Source organism: Megalobrama amblycephala, linkage group LG6 (genome assembly GCF_018812025.1).
Source record: "Megalobrama amblycephala isolate DHTTF-2021 linkage group LG6, ASM1881202v1, whole genome shotgun sequence".
NCBI lineage: Eukaryota > Metazoa > Chordata > Actinopteri > Cypriniformes > Xenocyprididae > Megalobrama > Megalobrama amblycephala.
Genome location: NC_063049.1, coordinates 31,308,578 through 31,333,755, shown reverse-complemented (window position 1 = coordinate 31,333,755; position 25,178 = coordinate 31,308,578). Strand labels below are relative to the sequence as shown.

Below are 25,178 nucleotides of genomic sequence, written 5' to 3'. Positions count from 1 at the left end.
AATTGAGTTGCAATGACGAGATCACTGCTTTCATGCGCTCAACATGTCTGTGATCGGCTACACAATGTTCATCTCTGCAACCTTTCATGCCACAATCTAAATATAATGCCATAGATCTAAATGTAATGCAACACTTTTCACGATTAGTTAACCTTGAGGGCTGTTATAGTAAAAAACACACTAAAAGAGAGAGTAATACTTGGCTATTTTAAATGAAAAGATGTTAGCCAATCACAGCAGTGGGCGTTTACACTGAAGTCTCACAGCAGACACGCCCCTTAAAACAGAGCGTTCAAACCAGAGGGCTAAAATCAGGGTAGGAAAAGTGCCTTTTATTTATAAATTATGACAATTTTGGATGTAAAAAGCATACTAACATTATAAGTGCACCCCAGGAAACATTATAAAACAACGCAGTTCATGACCCCTTTAAAAAATATTTAACTAATTAAGAGTTTTATTTAAATTGGTTTGAATGAATGATTCAATGACTCACTCAAAGGCTACATTTACACTTTTCAAATCCGATTATCTGTATATCCGATTGGAATCCGATCTAAAATTATCGATGTCCACATTATGTATCGCAACTGTTTATATCCAATTTCTGTGTCCATGCCGCTCTTTTGTTTTCAAGAATATCTGCATTGGTTTCTATGGCAATGATGTTGCGTTGGTAGGCATACGCCAGAAACAACAACACAGATGTGGTCTTATTTACAACATGACACTGTGAAGCTGCCGTGCACTGGACTACTGTCTCTTCTGAGGCAGCGGCAGAACCGTAGGAGCCTGGTATGACCCCCTTTATTCCGTGCTGTCGTCTTCGCCAGTTTCAAAACACATGTCTCTGTTATATTGTCATTCTGCTCGTCTGGCCCTTTGAAACAACACAACCTTGTTTCTACAGTGACTTTCAGCATGTTTCCTATATTGTATAATGTTTATGTTTTACGTGGTGTGAGAAAGTCACATAAACCACGTGAAATCACAAAAACAACAACAACAAACGACGCATTTCATGTGATTTTTGGCCGTTCACATTTGGTAAATCTGATCAAATTTCAAATGGATATGCACAAAAATCAGATCTGGACTGACAGTCAGAACATAGCCAAAGACTTCACTTGTTGCATTACTGCATGAAGCATGATTCAACAAGAAATTAATCGTGCAGCTCTAGTTGGCATAAAAACTATTAATGGCAAGAACAGGGTAAAATCAGGTTTTAAAAAAATAGGTAAATAAATTAAACATAAGTGAAAGACAAACATCATAAATAAAATTATTTTTTGGTATACTTGAGATTTTAAAAAATATAGAAGTTTTCCTGTTAACACTATGTGGTTTAATGATAAAAACAGTAAAAAAACAAGAAAGCCACACTCAAAATATGTAAACCACCTTAATGATTCAGGTGTCTTAGTGACTGGACTATCCTTCAAATAAACAAGCATAAAGTATGTTTCCATGTGATGGATTAAAAAAAAAATGAAAGAGAGAGCATAAGGGAGATAAAGCAGCTTTAAGATGCTCAGTGTCAGTTTCCTGTGCCATGTCACTGGATGCATGTGGGCTGGAGCTCTGCATGTAGAGCTGAATGGAGCCTGCGGAACTTGGGAAATGTGGGGGTGTGCTGGAAAAGGCTCCTTCTGCTTGGCTGACCTACATAGCCAGTTTGCTTCTCATGTCTAGGCACTACACATTTCTAACCAACTGGTGTGCTTTTCTCTGCCTGGCGTCTCATCCTCATTGATTCCTGCCTTTTAACATGCGCTCGTTGAGCGCAGGTGTAATAGATAACACTGCTGCAGTCTATCCCTGGAGAATGTAACAATTGCCCTCTGCAACATAATCAAAGGGAGCCTCTCGCCTTTTCTTTGGTCATAATGCTGGGGTTTCAGTTTTTTGACCACAAATGCATTAAACCATTGTTAAAGTGTTATTCAATTGTAAACACAATAAAGAAAGTGATGCAGTTGCTTCTGGGACATCCAAAAGCTCAGTAAGACAAAGCTATAAACATCTCAGAAGAAACAATTTTTTCATCTTCTGAAACTAAATTAAAATATTCTCTCATAATTTTGTTCAATCCATTGAATGTCCACTCAAACAAAATTTTCACGCTTCAAAAGGTTAATATAGACATCACAAATATGAATATGTTATGAATTGAGCAGTTTAATCCAAGTCTTCTATGTAACTATCATTACATTTGTTAAACATATTTAATTTAGGCTTTTATTGTAAATTTTACATATAAACACATCAAAAATGGTAAATAGAAACTGAAACATGCTTGCCTGAAGTACAAGAACCGATAAGGTTTGTTCTTGCATCAAGCATGTAAGGTTAAGTTTCTGTTTACCATATCTGATGATGAAAAATAAGAGAATATTAAAAATATCTCCAATTTTGGGGTAAACTATGACCTTTTAAATGTCTTGCTGAGAAAGACTTTTGACTATGTGCATAAAGTATGGTCAACTTTACAGCTTTCTGTACTGCCCACTTAGAAAAGAAGAACAACCTAAGAGTCATGCACAACTAAACGCAAACTGTGGTCAGGCCCTTTGTGACAATTAGCGGCAAGTAAACCTAAAATCAATTATAATAAAAGGCTGATGAGCAATAAATAAATACAATCATTTACAGCTTTCTGCTGCATCATTAATTGAATTACTAATTAATGATGCAGCAGAAAGCTATAAATGATTGTATCAACAATGCTAAAAAAAAATATAAACCTGGAAAATATGTACACACTTTGTGATCAAAAAGACTGACCACCCCAAAAAAGTACTGGTTATATCACAGATATAATTTAATACCTAAAACTAAAACTCTTCACTAGTGTACAAGATTGGTATTTATACAATATTGGAAATGTAAAAAAAAAAAATCAATTAATTATTACAAACAATTCAGAGGTAAGCTCATGTTTATCTCTTACGTAAATGCCATATGCAAATAAATTAAAGAAAAAACACTGATATCTCATACAGGAGAGGCGTTTTTTTGTTGTTTTTTTGGATCGCCCTACAGTTACCTAATGACATTTTCCTCTGTTGACATCTGTTCCTTCCAGGGCAGAGCACAATTACAGAAACACATTTGCATCCATGGGAGTCGACAAATGTTTTTTTCTTTGGAACTCGGTCAACTGTCAAACCGGATCAAATGTGGTTTGAAGAATATAATGCAGCACAACGCAGGGACTGCAAACCTTATCGATGAAATATAAATTCTCTTCAGTGACACTTTTACTTCGGTAACAGCAAAAGGCAGATGTGTTCGAACAGGGATTGGAATGAAAAGGGGGAATTCCAAATGGAGCACTGACCTGGTTCTGGGGCAAGGGTGGCTGGGACTGGCCATCCGGAGCCTGGCCCTGACCGTCATTCCCTCCCACAGGGGAGCCACGGGTCGTGGCCGTCATACTCGACACGGGGCAGATCTTTGCAATCTTGTCTGCTTATGTCGCTGGCACACCAGAAGAAATCAGTTTCTCCTCAGGAGCGATGGAGAACCGGCACACTTCTGAAAGTGAAAGCACCACCTGGGGGACTGGATATGTTGCAGAGACCATTGCATAACCTGAAAAATAACAAAGATACTAACATGAATCAATCTTTAAAAGAAGTTCCCACACCTTTTGACAAATAAATTCACATGACTTGCCAGAAATTCATGATTACCGGATACATAATATTTACAATAATTTTATAGGAGATTGTGCTTACAAAGAGCTCATGAAATATTTTAGAGCTGAACACACACACACACACATATACATATACATATATATTTATTTAAATAGATTTTATTAATTTTTATTCTATGTCCAGGCTAAGAATTGTGAATTAAACAATTCTAAAAAGTGAATTAACTTCCTTTTCTGACATATTTCTGAGTGGCCATTAAAAAAAAAAAAAGGGAGGGACTTCATTTTATCTATCCTGAACTGGACTGTAGTTGTGTTGCATATCAGAACGGAGCTAGACCAAAGGTGAGAGAACTAAAACAATGTCTTCATTACTCATGTTACACCACAGTAAGGCCTATGTGACATCAGCCAAAAGGGAAAAGCAAGTTTTTAAACTATGATTTTAAATCGCAAAGATATCTTTTTCTTTGGAACAACATGCACTGATGAATCTTGTACAAGATCAGGTATGTCCACTAATAAAGTAAACAGGGTGTTTTTTGTAATAGTATTTCTATTTTAAATTCAGGAAAAAAGCTTACACTAAATTTAAAAGCTCTTTTGTATAGATGTCGTATAGTTACAAATCTATATGCAAAATACTTTTTCAAATTTGTTTGATCATGAAACTGAATATCTGACATTTCATATTTAGGGCACATACATGGTAGCACAGAACTGCTAGTGAGAAACAATGTTAAATTACAAAGCTGATAGTTTTGATTAAGATTCTTCTAGTTGCTCATATCATATTGTGTAACAATCACTGAATAATGACAAGATTTGTTGTTCAAAACAAGTACCAGATAATTTTATAGTACATGTTATGTTCCCCAGGAGGATGCTGCTGGCTGGTGCAAAGTGTATTAAATCATAGCATAAAAAACAGGTCTGGTTATAAAGAAAAGGCAGCAGAAGTAGAGAACATCAGCACTGATGAGATAACATAATTTCACTAACAACCACATGCAAGTGACAAAAAAGACACTGCTTCAATCTGAAACCTGTCTAATCTAAAGGCTAGTTTAGAAGTTTAAGAAGTTTTAAGTGTCATGGCAACATAAAACTAACTTGGACATGCTACTGAATTCAAAAGAATATTTTGATTTTAAAAAATATTTAAAATGAAGCATGTCTGTGTAATGTAATAAACCCTAAACACCACTTTTTTTTTTTTTTTTACTCACCGAATTGCCAAATGGCTCTCAAACTAACAAGGCACAATAGCTGCAAGTTTAGCTTAATGATTCAATGAATGTTTGATTTGTAATGAGCAAAACATTTTGTTGGTTACAAAAAAAAATAATTAGCTAAACCAACACAAATTTCATACATGAGAAAGAAATGCTGACATGGCATTCAGGCACCGATTTCTGTAAAGTTATGTGGATTTTTGGAAAATAAACCTCTTGCGTAATAAACCTGTTGATCAATGAGAGCAATCCTAGTATTTTGTAAAAAAATAAATAAAAATAAAATCTATATTGCAGCATTACCGATTTTAAAAGTATTAAAAATGCTTTAACCATCTGTTTAACAAATAAAATGCGATATCAAATGAAACTATACAAAAATTCACAAAGTGTCAGTGTAACAATTTGATCAATGTTGGAAAATGTGTTCAACAAGGTCTTGTCAATGAAAAGTAACATGTCTAGATTCCCTAATACAAGAGAAAAACTGAAATTCACACAAATCACTAGACAATACACAGAAGCAGTCCGAGTAAGATTGTTTTAAACTTTTAAACTAAGCTGCAGGTTTGGCAGTAATTGTGGACAGGTTAGTATGCATACTGAATACAGAAACATTTCCCTGAATCAATGACATCACACTACACAGAAAAAAATATATATAACAACACATTTAAAAACAAAAATCATTCACATGTCATCATAAACCCACCAGATGCCCAAGAACTGGTAAGCAGAATAAAAACGTAGACTGACCTGATCAGATAATGGGAGGAAATTAACCTTACTGTCACTAATGGCCAAAGATGGGCGTTTCCCATAACGTCAATATAAATAAATATTGTCCCTATGAGAAATCATCACCATATTCCAGAATACTGAATTAAACATAAAAGAGGTGATATTATCCGTTTCTTAAAACACATTGAGCTGCTAACGTTACCTAGACAGCCTTTGACGCCCAAAAATGCTGTCAAGGAAGAGAGCTTACAAGGTTTTCAGCCTCGGTCAGTTTAAACGCTGCAAACGCGCCTACGATGCCCAAATATAAATATTGTCTGGGTGGGCAGCACACTTGGTTTTGAGACACAGCCATTATGTATTGGGCCTAGTTTGAAACTGTGGCAGTTTAGGCCCGTTTCCTCTTCCAAACACAATCAGAGTTACAACAGGTTTATTTGTGTAACAAGCCATGCTTAAAATGTTTCTAAAGCTCTGAGGCTTTACATGATACTATTTTTGTATATACAATCTTAATTTATAACTCAAAAGTAAGAGCGAAAGTGAATGTAAATACAGCAGCAGAAACAGGCTAACGTGCTAACGGCTAACAGCTGGACTCCAAAACACAATCAGCTCGTGACAGTGAATTTAAAGCTATTAAAACATCAAAACACCCATTTTAATTATCCAACAAGCCCATATTATACTTCATAACCTACCGAAAGCTAAAAAAAGATCAACTAGTGCCAAAAACAACCGACCTGCCCACGTCAAAACCACTTGTTTAGCCACAAATCAACCTCCTCAAACAGAGCTGCCGTTAAATGCAAATGCTATTTAGCTTGAATTGATCTTCAAAGCGACTGAACTTCTCAAGTGCGCGGAGATTGTGAATATGTAAGCGTTGACAAATATCCAGACGTATTTAATTCGTTCATTGAGCTGTTCGAGCTAAGCTAAGTGAGCACTGACTTGCAAATCATCTGCTATTAGCGGCTAGTTTCCTTTAGCTTCACACACAAACCCACTTACCGAGAATCAAACGGGATCTTTCCTCCATACGACCCCAGATCGGATCATTTAAGTGCTGTTTAATAATTACTCAGCCGCGTGCATGTGCCTGGCTGTCCCGATTATAAATAACACGCCTGTGTTGAGATCAGACCATTGGTTTATTGTCTGCTGTTGGGTGTTTTTCCTGCGTCACCAGCATCGACTGCTGCTGCTGCTGCTGCTGCCCCCCTCCCTTAAACTGCCTCCAGTCGCTCTCTCTCTCCTGTGTCAGGCTGCTTAGAGACCCGTCACCGTGCTATGGATGGAAGTAAATGAGAAGTATATCCGTGCACTAACTGCCTGGACGTGTGACTCAGCTGGGCATGCGTGGTTTCGAGGACAGCTCGTCGCCTTCCTGACACCAGATTTGTGGTATTAAAAAGTGTAGCATCATTCTTCTTGTAACGAAATTAGAGTTGTTGATGCTCCTGAACACATGTATACAGGAAATGCTATTTCAAAACGTCTGTGTAGTGATAAAGTTATATGGATTACTCTGCTGCTGTTTAATTTCCTGCACAAGATAGATTGCAATCTAGATTTTTTTTTTTTTTTTGATCCTCCATCTTTTGTGGAGTATCTTGGACAAAGCATGGAAATAACACATAATTATTTATTTATTTAAATTTTAAATTATATATATATATATATATATATATATATATATATATATATATATATATATATATATATATATATATATATAATTATGTAATAATTTAATAAATTATATTTAAACATATCATAGAGATTGAAATTTAATATATTATACATTTCTGAATTCTGTGAATTGGAGATTTAAAAAAATTTTTTACCATTGTTTTACCATAAAATCGTTCTGGAAGAATTTGGATAGTGTATTTGGATAGTATAATTTAGGTAAGAATTTGTGTAATTAATGTGATACTGTATTTTAAAGATGACATTTTTATGTTAATAAATAAAATAAACACAATGTACGGTTATTAATAATATAATCTGAATTTAAAGCTGAATTTATCACATTTTAGAAAGTTATATTTCAACCTTTTAGGTTAAAAAAAGCACTAAAACATCATGGAATAGCAATTTATCTATAACATTTAAAATAATGTTTTTCTCTGTCAATGTTGTTAATGTGACTATGTAAAACTCTCTCCTGTGCTTTTTGAAAAAAAAAAATAATAATTGTGACAGACATGCACATACTTTTTTCACACTCACCCTGAGCTAAAGGAAAGCAGTGTTCTAAGCATGCAACATGAGCACTGTCTAGGAGAAAAACCGGTTACATATGACATGTTTTCATGCATGCTTGAAAGACTGGGACTGGGTGATGTCTTGCATGAAAGTCAATGCATCAGAAACAACATAAACCTATGGAGTGTGACATACGTTTACACTTTATAATCTGTACATTTTGAAACTGGCTGTCTTGACACATGCCAAAAATTATATTTTAAGTAGATGACATAATCAGGACTGTAAATGAAAAAGTAGGCATTATTCCATAATGAATATTTTGAACAATTGTTATGCTACATGGTTGTCACATGACCTCATCATATGAGTGGCATTGAACAGTTAAGCTGGAAATAAAAGCAGTTCTTTTTCAATTTTGTGAGAACATCTCTGTCAGTCTGATAAAGCAAGTCAAAAAAGAGATGTTAAAATTAGTGGCTGCTGCTTATGGCTCATTCATCAGAATTTAAGTTAAGTGCATTGCATTGTGGGATACAGTATTTTGTACAATGTGCTGTGATTGTGTACTGCACATTTTAACAAATGTAGTAGGTCATTCATGTGCTGTATGCAAACAATTGTATAACGTATACATGCTGTATACATACTATCAAAGAGTAGAAGACTATATTAGTGTGCTCTTCCAAACAGCTGATCAATTTTGTAGACCAAAGCATTGATAAACATCCTTTACAACAACTGTTTGCTTTAGAAGAAGAAGTGCAGTTGTTTCAACTAAATTCTACCCGACTACAATGACCGGGATGAATGAAATGCTTCATGGACAGACCACCTGAATAACATCAGTCACTCAGCTGGACAATCTCTGCTTGAATAGCGCTTGACCCCTACAATCCATCTGTGACAGGCATACAATTGACTGGTCACCAAAAAGCCTTTTGTATGTTGTAGAGAAGACCCCATGCTGGACAAAGTGTTGATGTTCGTCCTTGTGTAGTGCAAAGAATGGAAAAGGCTGTAGTTACCTTTCGATACGGTTCACTCGCATTGCGTCAGTTGCTGACGCTTTGGGGAACTCCTTTTTCTCTGAAATACTGATTTAATCATGTCTGTGCACTTGAACAGACAAATGGCAAGTTTATATAACTCAGCACTGAAAGCCATTTCAACAGCAAAGATCATCTCCTCGCTGGCTCAGAAGAAGAAGCTTTCCTGCTCAGGCCCACACGGTTGAAGGGGTGGCTTACCAATATACTGTCCTTCCGTTCGGACGGTTTCTGACAACTCGCACATTATAAAGTGCGTGGATGTGGCCCTCTTCCCCCTGAGACGGAAGGGAGTGTGCATCCTGAATTCTCTCAATGACTGGCTTGTCTTGGCCCAGTCGAAAGACGAACTATGCACACATGGTTCCCTCCCTGCTCCTCAGCCACTTGGAAAGCCTGGGGTTCAGGATCAATGGAAACACAGCATTCAGCAGAGTGTGAGGATCCAAATGCAGTTTATTACAAGTACAGGTGATGGTCATATAATTAGAATATCATCAAAACGTTGATTTATTTCACTAATTCCATTCAAAAAGTTAAACTTGTATATTATATTCATTCATTACACACAGACTGATATATTTCAAATGTTTATTTCTTTTAATTTTGATGATTATAACTAACAACTAAGGAAAATCCCAAATTCAGTATTTCAGAAAATTAGAATATTGTGAAAAGGTTCAATATTGAAGACACCTGGTGCCACACTCTAATCAGATAATTAACTCAAAACACCTGCAAAGGCCTTTAAATGGTCTCTAGTTCTGTAGGCTACACAATCATGGGGAAGACTGCTGACTTGACAGTTGTCCAAAAGACAACCATTGACACCTTGCACAAGAAGGGCAAGACACAAAAGGTCATTGCAAAAGAGGCTGGCTGTTCACAGAGCTCTGTGTCCAAGCACATTAATAGAGAGGCGAAGGGAAGGAAAAGATGTGGTAGAAAAAAAGTGTATAAGCAATAGGGATAACCGCACCCTGGAGAGGATTGTGAAACAAATCCCATTCAAAAATGTGGGGGAGATTCACAAAGAGTGGACTGCAGCTGGAGTCAGTGCTTCAAGAACCACTACGCACAGACGTATGCAAGACATGGGTTTCAGCTGTCGCATTCCTCGTGTCAAGCCACTCTTGAACAACAGACAGCGTCAGAAGCATCTTGCCTGGGCTAAAGACAAAAAGGACTGGACTGCTGCTGAGTGGTCCAAAGTTATGTTCTCTGATGAAAGTAAATTTTGCATTTCCTTTGGAAATCAGGGTTCCAGAGTCTGGAGGAAGAGAGGAGAGGCACACAATCCACATTGCTTGAGGTCCAGTGTAAAGTTTCCACAGTCAGTGATGGTTTGGGGTTCCATGTCATCTGCTGGTGTTGGTCCACTGTGTTTTCTGAGGTCCAAGGTCAACGCAGCCGTATACCAGGAAGTTTTAGAGCACCTCATGCTTCCTTCTGCTGACCAACTTTATGGAGATGCAGATTTCATTTTCCAACAGGACTTGGCACCTGCACACAGTGCCAAAGCTACCAGTACCTGGTTTAAGGACCATGGTATCCCTGTTCTTAATTGGCCAGCAAACTCGCCTGACCTTAACCCCATAGAAAATCTATGGGGTATTGTGAAGAGGAAGATGCGATATGCCAGACCCAACAATGCAGAAGAGCTGAAGGCCACTATCAGAGCAACCTGGGCTCTCATAACACCTGAGCAGTGCCACAGACTGATCGACTCCATGCCACGCCGCATTGCTGCAGTAATTCAGGCAAAAGGAGCCCCAACTAAGTATTGAGTGCTGTACGTGCTCATACTTTTCATGTTCATACTTTTCAGTTGGCCAAGATTTCTAAAAATCCTTTCTTTGTATTGGTCTTAAGTAATATTCTAATTTTCTGAGATACTGAATTTGGGATTTTCCTTAGTTGTCAGTTATAATCATCAAATTAAAAGAAATAAACATTTGAAATATATCAGTCTGTGTTTAATAAATGAATATAATATACAAGTTTCACTTTTTGAATGGAATGATGATATTCTAATTATATGACCAGCACCTGTATACTCCAAAAATCATAGTCCATACCAGGCAGAGGGACAAAACACATGCATCAGTCCAAACACATACTATCCACAGAGATAAACAGGAACAAGAAATCTAAGAACTCTACGAAACAGAGACTGCTCAAGAATGCTGACTGTAAACCAAAACAAACGAACAAGACTTCATACTGAGTACATGGCAGAAGGCATTTAAATAGACAGGGTAATGACATGCTAAATGAGACATAGCTGAAACCAGTAAACTAATAATGAGCAGTGGGTTCTGGGAAATGGAGTCCGGAATAAGTCTATAGAGAGAGGTGCTGCCATCTGCTGGTACATGATAGCATCAGCAGCAGACAGGTGTAACATAGCCCCTCCTCGAAGGAGCGGTTTCCAGATGCTCCAACACAGAAGAACCGGTGGGAGGTGAAGTGGAGGCGGATCTGGGGGCGGGAAGGTGGGCCAGGACCATGGAGCAGAAACAGACGGAGGAGGAGAAGCAGGGCCGAGAGCAAGAGAACAGCAAGCCGGATCTGGGGAGATCGTGAGGCCTGCTGGACAGAAGGTCTCCAGGGCGGAGCACGCTGGGCAGGTGGCCTTGCAGACGGGTTTGAAGACCCCCACGGTGGAGCAGATGACCACCACAGCAGCACCGACAGGCTTGAAGACCTCCACGGCGGAGCAGACGACCACCAGAGCCAAGCAGATGGAACCAGAAATTCCAGATCAGCAGCAAACCAGGGCCAGGTAGACTTCTCAAAACTGACAAGGCATACAGACTTGACATCCACATTAGTGACTGGAGTGGCAGAGTTAACCAACGTAGACACAAGGCAATATTCAAAAGGAAGTACAAGATCTAAACTGACCTCAGGAGTAGGCTTTGTATCAGGTTCATGGACAGATGCAGGTTCAGAGTGTACAGACTCCTAGACTCGAACAGGCTCTGAAACAGACTTGGGTTCAGGAACAGACTCAGGAACAGATTTGTAGACTCGAACAGGCTCAAAAACAGGCTCAGGGACAGATTTGTAGATGGCCATCGGAGCTTGTCTCACGTAGCCTCCCCCCAAAAATTGTTTAGGCGAAGTGTCCCCCTCTGCCACTCCCACAGTGAACGGGAACCCACTCAACAATGCGTAATCCAGAAAGTCACTGAACAAACTTCGAGGAGCATCACAAATTAATCTTTAAGAGGAGGGTTAACAAAAAAAAGTCTATGATAGCATAATCCGGTATATCAAAAGCATTTGCAATGTCCAGGAAAATCCATATGTGTTCGATTGTGTGATTACCTTGGCGCATACGGATTAGTTCAACTGCTGGATCTATAATGATAAAGTCTTCTGTAATGATTTGTTGGTGAAAACACAGCATTCAGCAGAGAGTGAGGATCCAAATGCAGTTTATTACAAGTATACTCCAAAAATCATAGTCCATACCAGGCAGAGGGACAAAACACATGTATCAGTCCAAACACATAGCATCCACAGAGACAAACATGAACGAGTACTCTAAGAGCTCCACGAAACAAAGAGACTGCTCAAGAATGCTGACTGCAAACCAAAACAAACAAACAAGACTTAGTACATGGCAAAAGGCATTTAATATGATAAATGAGACAAGGCTGAAACCAGCAAACTACTAATGAGCAGTAGGTTCTGGGAAATGGAGTCTGGAATAAGTCTATAGAGAGAGAGAGAGGCTGCCATCTGCTGGTACATGATAGCATCAGCAGCAGACAGGTATAACACAATGTAGTCAAAGCTTGCCGTCTCCCAGCCAACAAAATTTGTTTCTGGGTGCAGTTTTTGGTTCAGCCTAGATGCAGGCCTGCCTGGTTTTTGCCGGAACGCTCTCTGAAAATTCAGCGGCTTATGCTGTTATTCAAGGTCGGGGTCTCACTTCCCCTCAAGACATTTCAGAGGCTGCTGGGTCTGATGGCTGCAGCCTCCTCCGTAGTACCCCTGGGCCTGCTGCACCATGCCATATCATTTTCAAATGCTTCTATGACAACAGAGCAGCAGCGAGCGTGTGACATTGTCATGACAATCAGATACATTCACGCTGATTTCCTATAAGGGCTGTGCTGAAAAGGTAGCTATAAGCAAGAAATTAAAGTAGGTTATAAACTTAATTTGTACTAATAGACATAATCAGACTCAGTTCTCACCTAGCCTATTTGATTTTTTATTCAGGATAACCAGAGAGACAGTCACCTAGGTCTATCTCTTAGCGCATTTAATGGTCATTTTGTTCGGGACGGGATGCACAATGTCCAGCAGTATACAACACACTCGCATAAAAGCCTGAACAAATTATGCCTGCTCTGTGCCACTTCAGCCCTTATCAAAGTATACAGTTGTAATTGCTGTGTAAATGCACATATGCCACCTCTGAGCAGCATATGTAACAGTCTGTAAAGACACCTAAGTACCATTTCAGAAGCACTTCTGTGCCTCTTTTGCGGTGCTATATATTGAATGTACCATGGACGAATATGGAAGCATTTTTCCACCATGAAATAAAAAAATAAAAGGGAACTCTTATTGCAACTTTTCATCTCACAATTCCGACTTTTTTGCAATAGCAAGTTTACATCTTTTTTTCTCAGAATTGCAAGATATACTCTAAATTGTGAGCTATAAAATCAGAATTGTGCGATATTAACAATTGTAAGTTATAAAGTCAAAATTGAAGGTTATAAAGTCAGAATTGCATGATATAAACATGCAGTTGAGAAGAGGGAGAGAGAGTCCAGAAGAGGGCAGAGTATTAAACTGATTTATTGCACTTAAACTGTCAAATACACACAAGGTAATGTCAAAAACACAGTCGGTTATGTCTGTGAATGTAAACAAAAGGGAAAGAAATCACATGTGTATATTAGTTATAAAGTCAAAATTGCATATTATTAATTCAAAAATGCGTTATATTAAAGCTGCTGTAGGTAACTTTTGTAAAAAAATTTTTTTTACATATTTGTTAAACCTGACATTATGTCCTGACAGTAGAATATGAGACAGATAATCTGTGAAAAAATCAAGCTCCTCTGGCTCCTCCCAGTGGTCCTATTGCCATTTGCAGAAATACACCGCTCCCGGTAAGAAACAACCAATCAGTGCCAGGAGGAGTGTCTTAGCAGTGTCAATCAATCAAGCTCGCGTGCGCGCTGATCTCACCCCTCCCATGCACAGCGCCAGCGCATACAAGCTTCAAGATTACCGGTGTGCCGCAGCTTTGCTTATGGCGGAAAAACAATCCAAACTGCCAATTCCTCGAGTGGCACCTGCTCATAAAATAAAGACGGGTAAACGGAAAAAGACAGATGACGATGATAAAAAAGCCAAAAAGAAAGAATTAGATAGAGCCCGAAATAAAACGAGGGTAAATATCGGTGCGGCTTTTCCGAGGTGGAGGGAGCTACGCGTCCTGAACGGATTAAAAACCGATGCAGAGTCAGCCACATTTCTGCTTGACAAGTAAGTATCCCTGCTTGATTTGTTTAATTTTTTAAGAACTACACAACTAAGATAATTTCAAAACAGGACTGACAAATTATGTATGGCGTGGTTTCTTGTAGATTTCAGGGTGGTCCTTTGCATATAACATCGTTTTATTTCGCCATAAGCAAAGCTGCGGCACACCGGTAATCTTGAATTTGACGCCTGTACACTGTGCATGACAGGAGTGTGATCAGCGCGCACGCGAGCTTGATTGATTGACACTGCTAAGACACTCCTCCTGGCTCTGATTGGTTGTTTCTTACCGGGAGCGGTGTATTTCTGCAAATGGCAATAGGACCACTGGGAGGAGCCAGAGGAGCTTGATTTTTTTCACAGATTATCTGTCTCATATTCTACTGTCAGGACATAATGTCAGGTTTAACAAATATGTAAAAAATATTTTTTTACAAAAGTTACAGCAGCTTTAACTCGCAGTTGCATGTTAAAGTCGGAAGTGCGGGACTGTACTGCAGTTGTGAGATAAAGTCCTATGTGTGAGATATAAACAAAAAAAAGTCAGAATTGTGAGATATAAAAAGTCGTGATTATCTTTTTTATTTTTTATTCCGTGGCAGAAACAAGCTTCCATAGACTTTATTCACAGCAGCACCATCTTTGATTTTTAAAGGCCCACTGAAGTGCCTTGAAACACAAAGTGTTATTCAATGTGATGATAATTTCCACTAAATCAGGAAGACAGGGTGGGATATATCAAGCAGCTCCTCCCCTTGTTTAAAATAGCCAATAGCGTTTCATGTTTATAACAGCTCGGCCAGAGCTGTTGAGCACGGCAAAGCCGCATTTGACAGCTTCTGACTGCCACGGTGTAATAGATTCCCCTTTTAAAATTAAATATGAAACTGTTACTAAAGCAAAAAAGTGAATATAATCATGCTGAGAATGTGTAAAAAGTGTGTAATTTATGTTGGTGTTATCTCTTCTACTCTTCAGTGATGTTTCTAATGCCGAGTCTGTCTAACCGTTTCTCCTCCTAATCTCCTCTGTCGCTTTAAAATATAGCATTCTGTGCAAAATACAAATGGGTCAGACATGTTTTGTGGCTTATAATTTATTATACCATGTTTTAAATGCCAGTTTTCACAGAACAAAAGTTTAAATTTCACAATTCTGACTTTTTTGTCTCGGAAATCTGAGTTTATATCTCACAAGGAAAAACAGAATTGTGACTTGTTATTATTTGGGGCAGCCGTGGCCTAATGGTTAGCGATTCCCTGGAAGTTGCAGGTATGAGGATAATAGACTTACAGACTTTACAACTGTATAAATGTCCTGGGCCCAGTTTTTCAAAAGTAATCCAGTGGGATTTTGGATCACGGATTGGATCAAATCTTGGAAATGGGATTTTCAAAAGCAAAAGAGGGATTCTGAACTAAGATCAGAGCATGTAATCCGATTTTTTTTTTTTTTCAAAACTTTGAACTCAGTTTGGGATCTATTTGATCCAAAAAAAACATGATTATCCTGATCCCATCAGAAGGGTGGATTCTGTTGTGATTTTTCGAACCAAATAAAATCAGAGAGTTTTTTTAAGTGATTACATGTTTACTGATGATATATACATTTCTTCATATTTGAAGCATATATGAACCATGTCATTTATGTCATATATGAACGTTCCTCAGCTACAAACTAGGATGGTGACAGCTATGAGCTATGAGTATGAGTTGCTTCTGAAATGGGAAACCAAAAGAGTAGAAGTACAGATTGAACTGTAAAGAACAAATCTTGCTTACCCAACTTCAGCAGAAAAAAGTGCAGATGGAGATACATCTCCTAAAGGCAGAGATGGAAAGAGTATCTGTCAAATTTGGCATTGTGATCACAGTGATCCAATCCAATTTTCCTTTAAAAAACTGGCATAAAAGTAAGATGGATCATGTGATCCTGAATAGCAAAACATGGGATTTCCAAATCCGGATAAATTTGATCCAGAGTACATTTTTTGAAAAACTGGGCCCAGGGGCCAGTTGTTCACAAGTAGTCTGATAAAATCTGTATTATACTGATCCCATCAGAAGAGGTGGATTTCAGGAACAAAAATGTAATTACATTTTAAAACTGGTCAAAAAATAAAATTATTTTTATCATGTAATATACATACATATTTTTTATTTTGCTTTTGATTAGTTAACTTTTAAAGTAATAAACTAGAAGGAGACATTAGGCTAAATATTTAGTCTTTCGATAACCTACTATAAATTAAAAAAGAGATTTTGGTGCAATAAAATAATCCCCAGCTGTAAATATCAAACAAAAAGAGTATATTTGATACAAAGTGTTTTTTAATTATTGTTTGTAAATTACATTGGCACATACATTCATAAAAGATGAATGAAGTTCTTCGCGAGCGAACGCAAAGTTTCTCAGGTGAACGCTACATGGAATCTTTCTGAGAGAATGCAAAAGGATTGAAATGTTTTTTTGTTTTTGTTTTTTTTTGTTTTTCTCCATCTCATATTTTTTCTATCACCATGTCCCTTTAGGGGCTCCGTAGAGGTCTGTGTATCTTTTGGTAATCTGAAAAAGTGTGTTTCTGGATAAGGGTGATCCAATCCAATCCAATTTTGCTTTGAAAAACCAGCACAGAAGTAAACTGGATTACCTGATCCTGGATAGCAAAACATGGGATTTCCAAATCCAGATAATTCTGATCCAGAATCAGATTAAACTTTTTCAACAACTGGCCCCAGGATACAAAATGAGCACTGGTGGGGTGGTCCCCAGATGGGTTTGAGAAGCACTGAAATAGATCACTCTATACTTTGGAATGAATAATAATATTGTAATACTTCAGTGGGACACTTGATGTCTCTGTTGTACCATATTTAAACCAGTCCTGGGCCTAGTTGTTCAAAAATAATCTGATCAGATTTTGGCTACAGGATTGGATCAAATCTTGAAAATGGGTTGTTCAAAAGAAAATAAGGATTCTGAAACTATCTTGCTTTATATCTGGATCAAATCATAGTTTTTGTTGTTCAAAAAGTTTCAGTTATATTGGGATACCTTTGATCCAGGGTGGATTTCAGCAACAAAAATTATATATAAAATAAAAAATATATTTTTTGACCAGTTATAAAGTTTTATTACATTTTTGTTCCTAAAACCCACCCTTCTGCTGGGATCATTATTATATCCAGATTTTTTGGATCAAAGGTATCCCAATCTGACTAATATGTTTTTAACAACACAAACTGATGATTTTATCCAGATCAAAACCAACATTGGATTCTGTGATCTAATAATTTCAGAATCCTTTTTCCAACCCATTTTCAAGATCTGATCCAATCCGATAGCCGAAATCCGATCAGATTACTTCTGAACAACTGGCCCCAGATTTTCAAATCTAGATCATTCTGATCCAGATTAAACTTTTTGAACAACTGGGCCCAGATGATGCACTGAAAATTATTTTGGATCAAGCAAGATGTCACAGTTATGTTCTGTTAGTTTCTGTTTTCATGGACTTTTAGTTTGTTTTTATTAGTTTCCTGTTTTGTTGATTTTCTTCAGTCACATGTTTTCCTTGTCTTCGTTTCCGCCACTCATCTGTTTCTATGGTTAAGTTGTGCCTTTGCTCTCACTTATTGTCTGGGCACTGTCACGTATAGATGTGTTGTGTTAATACCTGTGTCCGCCCCTTTTGGATTAGTCGTTATTAACGCTTGGAACTTTTTATTTATAGTATTATGTTTCCCTGATTAATTAGGCATAAGGTTGTGTGTGTGTGTTTGTGTGTGTGTGTGTATATGTACAGTGGCATGAAAAAGTATGTGCAGAAACCCCTTGCAGAATCTGTGAAAATGAGAATTATTTTAATAAAATAAGAGAGATAATAAAAATTGCATGTTATTTTTTGTTTAGTACTGTCCTGAGTAAGATATTTTACATAAAAGATGTTTGCATTTAGTTCACAAGACAAAACAATAGCTGAATTTATTAAAATAAGCCCATTCATAAGTATGTGAACCATTGATTCTCAATACTGTGTGTGGTTACCTGATGATCCACGACTGTTTTTTTGTTTTGTGATGGTTGTTCATGAGTCTCTTGTTTGTCCTGAGCAGTTAAACTGAGCTCTGTTCTTCAGAAAATTCCTCCAGGTCCTGCAGATTCATCAGTTTTCAAGCATTTTTGCATATTTAAACCCTTTCCAGCAGTGATTGTAGGATTTTGAGATCTGTGTTTTCATACTGAGGACGACTGAGAGACTCAAACACAACTATTAAAAAAGGTTCAAACATTCACTGATGCTCCAGAAGGAAACACGATGTATTAAGAGTCGTGGTGTGAAAACCTTTTTTCACATACTTTTCATGCCATTGTGTATGTATATATATATATATATATATATATATATACTGCCCCTTTAAATTACACACACACAAATATATATATATATATATATATATATATATATATATATATATATATATATATATGTGTGTGTGTGTGTAATTTAAAGGGGCAGTTCACCCCAAAAAAAAATAAGAGTTGTCTGTTGGATAAAGAGCAGAAACAGAAAAATTCTTCCTACATAGTTTGTTAATCTATTCTAACCCATGCATGCATGCATTTAAATGCCATTGGCTCATGTGATTGTACTGTATATCTTAGTTGTTTTTAAGTGATATAACAGATTCTATAAACTATAAGAGATCATTTTCGGCACTCTGCACCGGCGTAAAGCGAAACCGGAAGTGTATGCATACACTCACTGATCGAAAATCCAAAATGGCGGCCCCGTGCAACTAGTCCATTGTTTGGCTCACATTTAACAAAAACCAACCAATTCACTATCTCAATAAATTAGAATACTTCACAAGATCAATAAAAAACAGAAATGTCAGGCTTCTGAAAAGTATGTTCATTTCTATGCACTCAATACTTGGTTGGGTTATGCACCGGTGTATCCTCGCTCATAACTCCTCGGGATCCCTCCTCACTCCTCGTTCCTCACCTCCTTGCGGTGCAATTAGAGAATTGAGATGTCCTTCAAGATGGTGGAGCTCGATTGGTTTCCGGGTCATAGGATGGAGGACGGAGGAGCGAGGAAACGAGGAGGGATATTGAGAAGCACCCCAGGTTGCTTTGATACGGCTTTGATACGGTCATCTGCATTGTTGGGTCTGGTGTCTCTCATCTTCCTCTTGACAATACACCATAGATTCTCATAGGTCAGGCGAGTTTGCTGGCCAATCAAGGACAGTAACACCATGGTCATTGATCCAGCTTTTGGTACCATTGGCAGTGTGGGCAGGTGCCAAATCCTGCTGGAAAATGAAATCAGCATCTCCATAAAGCTTGTCAGCAGAAGGAAGCATGAGGTGCTCTAAAATTTCCTGGTAGATGGCTGCGTTGACTGTGGACTTAAGAAAACACAGTGGACCAACACCAGCAGATGACATGGCAGCCCAAATCATCACTGGCTGTGGAAACTTCACACTGGACTTCAAGCAACATGGTTTCTGTGCCTCTCCACTCTTCCTCCAGACTCTGGGACCTTGATTTCCAAATGAAATGCAAAATTTACTTTCATCTGAAAAGAGGACTTTGGACCACTGAGCAACAGTCCAGTTTTTTTTCTCCTTAGCCCAGGTAAGACGCTTCTGACGTTATCTTTGGTTCAGAAGTGGCTTGGTACGTGGGATGTGACAGTTGTAGCCCATTTCCTGAAGATGTCTGTGTGTGGTTGCTCTTGATGCGCTGACTCCAGCTTCAGTCCACTCCTTTTGAAGCTCATCTAAGTTCTTAAATCGGCTTCGCCTGACAATCTTCTCAAGCCTGCGAGCCATTCCTTTCACTTGTACACCTTGAAGGGATGGATTCTGGAATCCACTGCCGCTTCAAATATATCTTTTAAGTTCTTAATCAACATATATCTTTCTGTTAAATTATTTGAATGACTTCTTCAACGTATGTTAAAGCATTTATTTTCCTTTTCAAACACTAGAAAATAAGTTTTAATATTGTCTGTACCTCTCACTGAGAGATAAGAACATGTTTATCAGTATGTTTTGGGAAAGTTTCCTGCTCAGAGCAGAACTCAGATCAACTTCAGCCTTGAAGAAGCTGTGAATCATGTATCTGTGTATGTGCGCTAAGTGTTCTGTGCAGGTCCCTTGTTACTGGTGGATAAACTGGCACTGTGCTTGAGACCAGCAGACGTCATGTCATGATCCCAAAAAGACATCCAGTACCTAAATCCAGAGTACCCTCGTCAGCATCGCGACGAAGGGAGATATGCTTCTTTCTATCTGTCCACGTGTAGAAAATTTCTAATCTTGTCCATTTTTCTTAGCCAATCAGAATCATCCAACCTGAAGTAATGACGTAGTTAGTTGACTCTGTTAGAGTATAATTGTTATGAAAATGTGAATGTACGCAGAGCGGCCTATGAACTCCTTGTGAGACTTGAAGCTGGCTTCTGCTGATGAAACTGCAAACTATTCTTCATTAATTTTTTCTTCAATTTATTATTTTTTTTTAAAACTTTGACTCCGGGTCTTTATTCAACATATCTGGTTTCAATGGTCCTAAACTGTTTATCCCCAACAACCTTTTCCTACCACACTCCTTCCAGTCAACTTTCCATGAATATGCTTTGGCACAGCACTCTGCGAACAGCCAGCTCTTTCAGCAATGACCCTCTGTGGCTTACCCTCATTGTAGAGGGTCTTGATGATCGTCTTCTGGACAACTGTAGAGTCAGCAGACTTCCCCATGACTGCTGTTGGGATTACTGACCTTAACCCAGTATTTATAGCCTGAGAATGGTAATTAAATAGAACTTGAATTTAAATAGTCTAATCATTTGAGATATGATTTTTTGATTTTGATGAGCAGCAAGCTGTAAAAAAAGTCTGGAAATATTTTACTTTATGTCTAATAAATCTAGAATATATTTAAATTTTACTTTTTGAATTAAATTACAGAAAAAAATGACTTTTTCATGATATTCTAATTTATTGAGATACACCTGTATGTGTTTGTGCATTGTCAAGAAGACAGTGTTTTGTCATATAAATTGCATTTTAATATTATGTAATACTGTACATTTTAATGTGGGAGTGACAATGAAAACATTATCTTTATAGCTTTGATTGAAGATAAGATATTTTGTTTAATACATATTTATTTTATTTTTTTACAGCAATGGATGCAACGTTCTTCACTAAAATAAATTTGAAATATATATTTCATCTCACAGTTATGTCTTTATATAGCATGTGACTTATGTTTTTTTTTCCTTTATCAAACTTTTGCAAGTTGTGCTGTCAACAGCATGTCCAGATGAAGGGCCTGCGACAAAGTGCTCAGAGTTTGACTTTTATTTTACTTTTGACCTTTTAAATTAAATGGCGTAGACAGAGCATATTTTCCACCGTTCAGAATTTTGTTAAAAACATTCTTCTTTGAACTCATTAAATCTTCATCTTCTGATGATAATGAAAAAAAACAAAAAACATTTGGATCTAGCAATTCACCATCATAGAAGGCTATAAGCATTGCATGCAAACACACTTAGCAAATATTTAAACATGTCTGTCTTTAAACGGTCTTTAAATAGTTACGTAACAATATTATCTCCATTATCAGTGTTTGCCATCATGGATCACAATATGGTCTGTCAAAAAATAAATTGTTTTGGTTTTCATCAGAATGTGTTTGATATTGTTCTTCAGAATGTGTTTTATTGTTTTACATGAACAGTTGGGGGTAGAGGTGGGTAAGGCAAGACAAAGTTATGAGCCAAATCCATTTTAATGAATAACTGAGGCCATAACTACATCTTACCTTTAACTCTTTCACCCTTTCAACTAAAGCATCACACTAGAATTCACACTCATCGTCTGTGAACAGTATAAAGCCCACCTTCTTTAATTTGTTGGGTCATCTCAGTCATTTTGACAGTGAAGGTGTTAGACCACTGAGGCTGACCAGCCTAAAAGTTTCAGTGGTAGCAGAGCAGCATCAAGAATATCAAAAATGGCTATCGGGGACCTGTCCCCTTTAATGTCTATAGATATCAATCCTCAATTCTTGTTACACAATATACTTATATTTTTATATACATAAATTTGATTGTCCACAATGCACATGATTTGTTCTATCAATGCTTTTAATTAATTTGAGGAGTGTTTCAGAGAAGGTATTGAGAATAGACTGAAGTTCAGAAGACATGTGATTTCAGAATAACATTTTTGTAAAAATAAGATCAGAAAAAAGTAAATGTAGTACAATCAAAGTAACTGTGGAACAGCATGACTTCATGATCTCACAGGTCTGTAACACAAACAGAGCTCTTTGAGCGCAATGGTAGCTGTCTGATGAAAGTTATTCTGATCATTATAGTTGACAATCAAAATAAAATTGAATGTTCAACTAAAGGCACTTTGTGAAATCTAATAATTTAATGTATAATATAAAATTATAGTATTGTAAATTATAATTGAAAGTATTTAAAAAACACACTGCACACTTAAAGGGCAAATTCTCCCCACAGATCTCAGTACCCAGATTGTTAGGTTCTCCAGAGCACCAGTTAGTATAGTCAAACACAGTCCTATCACTCCACACCCACTATCCTTCCTAAAGAGCAAAGACAGTGATTATAAGAGCACACTACTGTATTCAGACTTCAGTGAGAAGATAAAGTTCAGCTTTAAACCATCATCATTAGAAACTTTGCATTTATTGTTTAAAGCAGAAATTACAATTTACAACAACAAACAGACACACAATTCAGCTTATTTGTTCACCATCGTGAGCACCAACACAAGATTGTGTGGAAGAAGGTGGCAACAGACTCAGCAGAAAATAATTTTCCATTTCCACAGATGCAATTTTTGCACCAAGACTTTGACAGTTTCTTTGAAGAGAATACAAAATGTATCTTGTCAATACAAAATGTAATATTTTTAGCATAAAGCATATGTGACTTTTTAAATAACATTTTAGTCATTTGCAAACAATGTCTGCTTTGATTGATTATTTGCTCTGTATCAGTTTTCTGTATTATTTATTTTATCTACGAGATACACCTAATGTAGTTACCAAATCACCTTGTTGTACTAACACCTTACCTTTGCTGTGATCTAGTTAACAGACTGAGAGAAGTATACATGTAGCACCGGTGTCCAAAATTTAACCATACATAGGGGCATTTTATGACTAAATCAACTGCATCTAGCACATAAACATTAAGGTTCTTGTCATATTCACAGCAAAGAATGTTTTACGTTTTAATATAATTTTATTTAGCTTATTTTATGTTTGTGTGTCACTGTAAACCCCTCATTAATCATTAGTCAATGGAATATTTTACATTGCTAAAATGCTTTTAAAATGGAATAGCAAGAGTTTTTACAAATAATTTCTAACCTTCTGCCTTCCCTATGAAAAAGATCGGGATGGTGATGAGTGTCAGGTGTGTGTGATCAGTACTCTGGTGAGGGAGTGTGTCGTGATTGGGTGAGTGATGAGTGATGAGCCCTCCCCAGGGAGTCCAGGATGTCTTTCACCAGATATGCCGCTCCGTCCCCCACAATGATCGGAAGGGGGGGTTCTTCGGAATCGCCAGGCTCTGTGGAGGGAAGAACAGAAGGGTAGTGAGGTTTCAAGAGGTAAACATGGAACATGGGATGGATTCTGAATTCAGGTGGAAGTTGTAACTGATAAGTGACCGGATTAACTTGACGGATGAATCTGGGACTCAGCTTTCTGCAAGGTAGACGCATCCGAATATCTCTAGTGGATAACCAGACCTTATCTCCAGCTTGAGTCCCAGACCCTCTCGCTCTCCCGGAACCAGTAATCCACTGCCGGGACATCTGACGATTCCCCGTCCCAAGGGAACAGTGGGGGCTGATAGCCGAGTACGCGCTGGAAAGGGGTGAGACCAGTGGTGGGTTGACAGAAGGAGTTCTGGGTGTACTCGGCCCAGCCCAGGAACTGGCTCCAGGAGTCCTGGTGGCCATGACAGAAGGTACGCAGGAAATGGCCAATCTCCTGTATCTTCCGCTCCGTCTGCCCGTTCGTCTGGGGATGGTATCTAGAGGAGAGGCTAATGGTCACATCTAGGAGTTTGAAGAACGCCTTCCAAACATGGGATGTGAATTGAGGTCCTCTGTCAGATACAATATCCTCGGGCAATCCATAGTATCTGAATACTTGATTGAAAATAAGCTCTGCTGTGTCCATAGCCGTTGGAAGTCCTTGGAGTGGAATTAACTGGCAGGACTTCAAGAACTGGTCCACCACAACCATTACGCACTTGTGTCCATTGGAGACTGGGAGATCCGTGATGAAATCCACTCCTAGATGTGACCACAGGCGAGTTGGAACGGGCAGAGGTTGTAGTTTCCCGGAGGGAAGATGACGAGGGCTCTTGGCCATGGCACATTCTCTGCACCCCTTTACGTACCTCCTGACATCCGATGCCATGTTGGGCCACCAGAAGTGTTGTTTCATTGGGGTTTCATTGACAGAGGGTTTCATTGACCCCTGGGTGGCCAGTGCCCAGCGACGAATGTGAGGAGTGAATGAGGGGAATGCGTCGTGTCCGTGGGATGTAGAGCAAACCTTGGGGGCAACCCGGCAGGGTGTTGGTGGAGGCATTGGACTCGGGCAGTGTCTCCTCAGACCAGGTTATGGGACTTACAATGAGATTCTCTGGAAGAATGGGCTCTGGATCTTCAGTGTTCTCCT

General features: G+C 38.1%; 1 protein-coding gene across 7 annotated transcripts in view; it reads right to left on the bottom strand.

Annotated features, from left to right (window-relative positions):
* The window catches only part of usp9 (ubiquitin specific peptidase 9), a 35,266-nt gene extending 28,251 nt beyond the window's left edge, over window positions 1-7,015 (bottom strand). For 5 of the 7 annotated variants that reach the window (XM_048193947.1, XM_048193948.1, XM_048193950.1 and 2 more), the window contains exons 1-2: window positions 6,655-7,014; window positions 3,344-3,597 (exon numbers count right to left, since the gene is read on the bottom strand). In XM_048193947.1, coding sequence (XP_048049904.1) covers window positions 3,344-3,439 — 96 coding nt within the window. In that variant the 5' untranslated portion in view covers window positions 3,440-3,597; window positions 6,655-7,014. Of the gene's footprint in view, window positions 1-3,343; window positions 3,598-6,654 lie in introns of all 7 variants that reach the window. The other 2 variants (XM_048193951.1, XM_048193949.1) reach the window with 2 other exon arrangements.
* Between the last annotated feature and the right edge of the window lie 18,163 nt (window positions 7,016-25,178).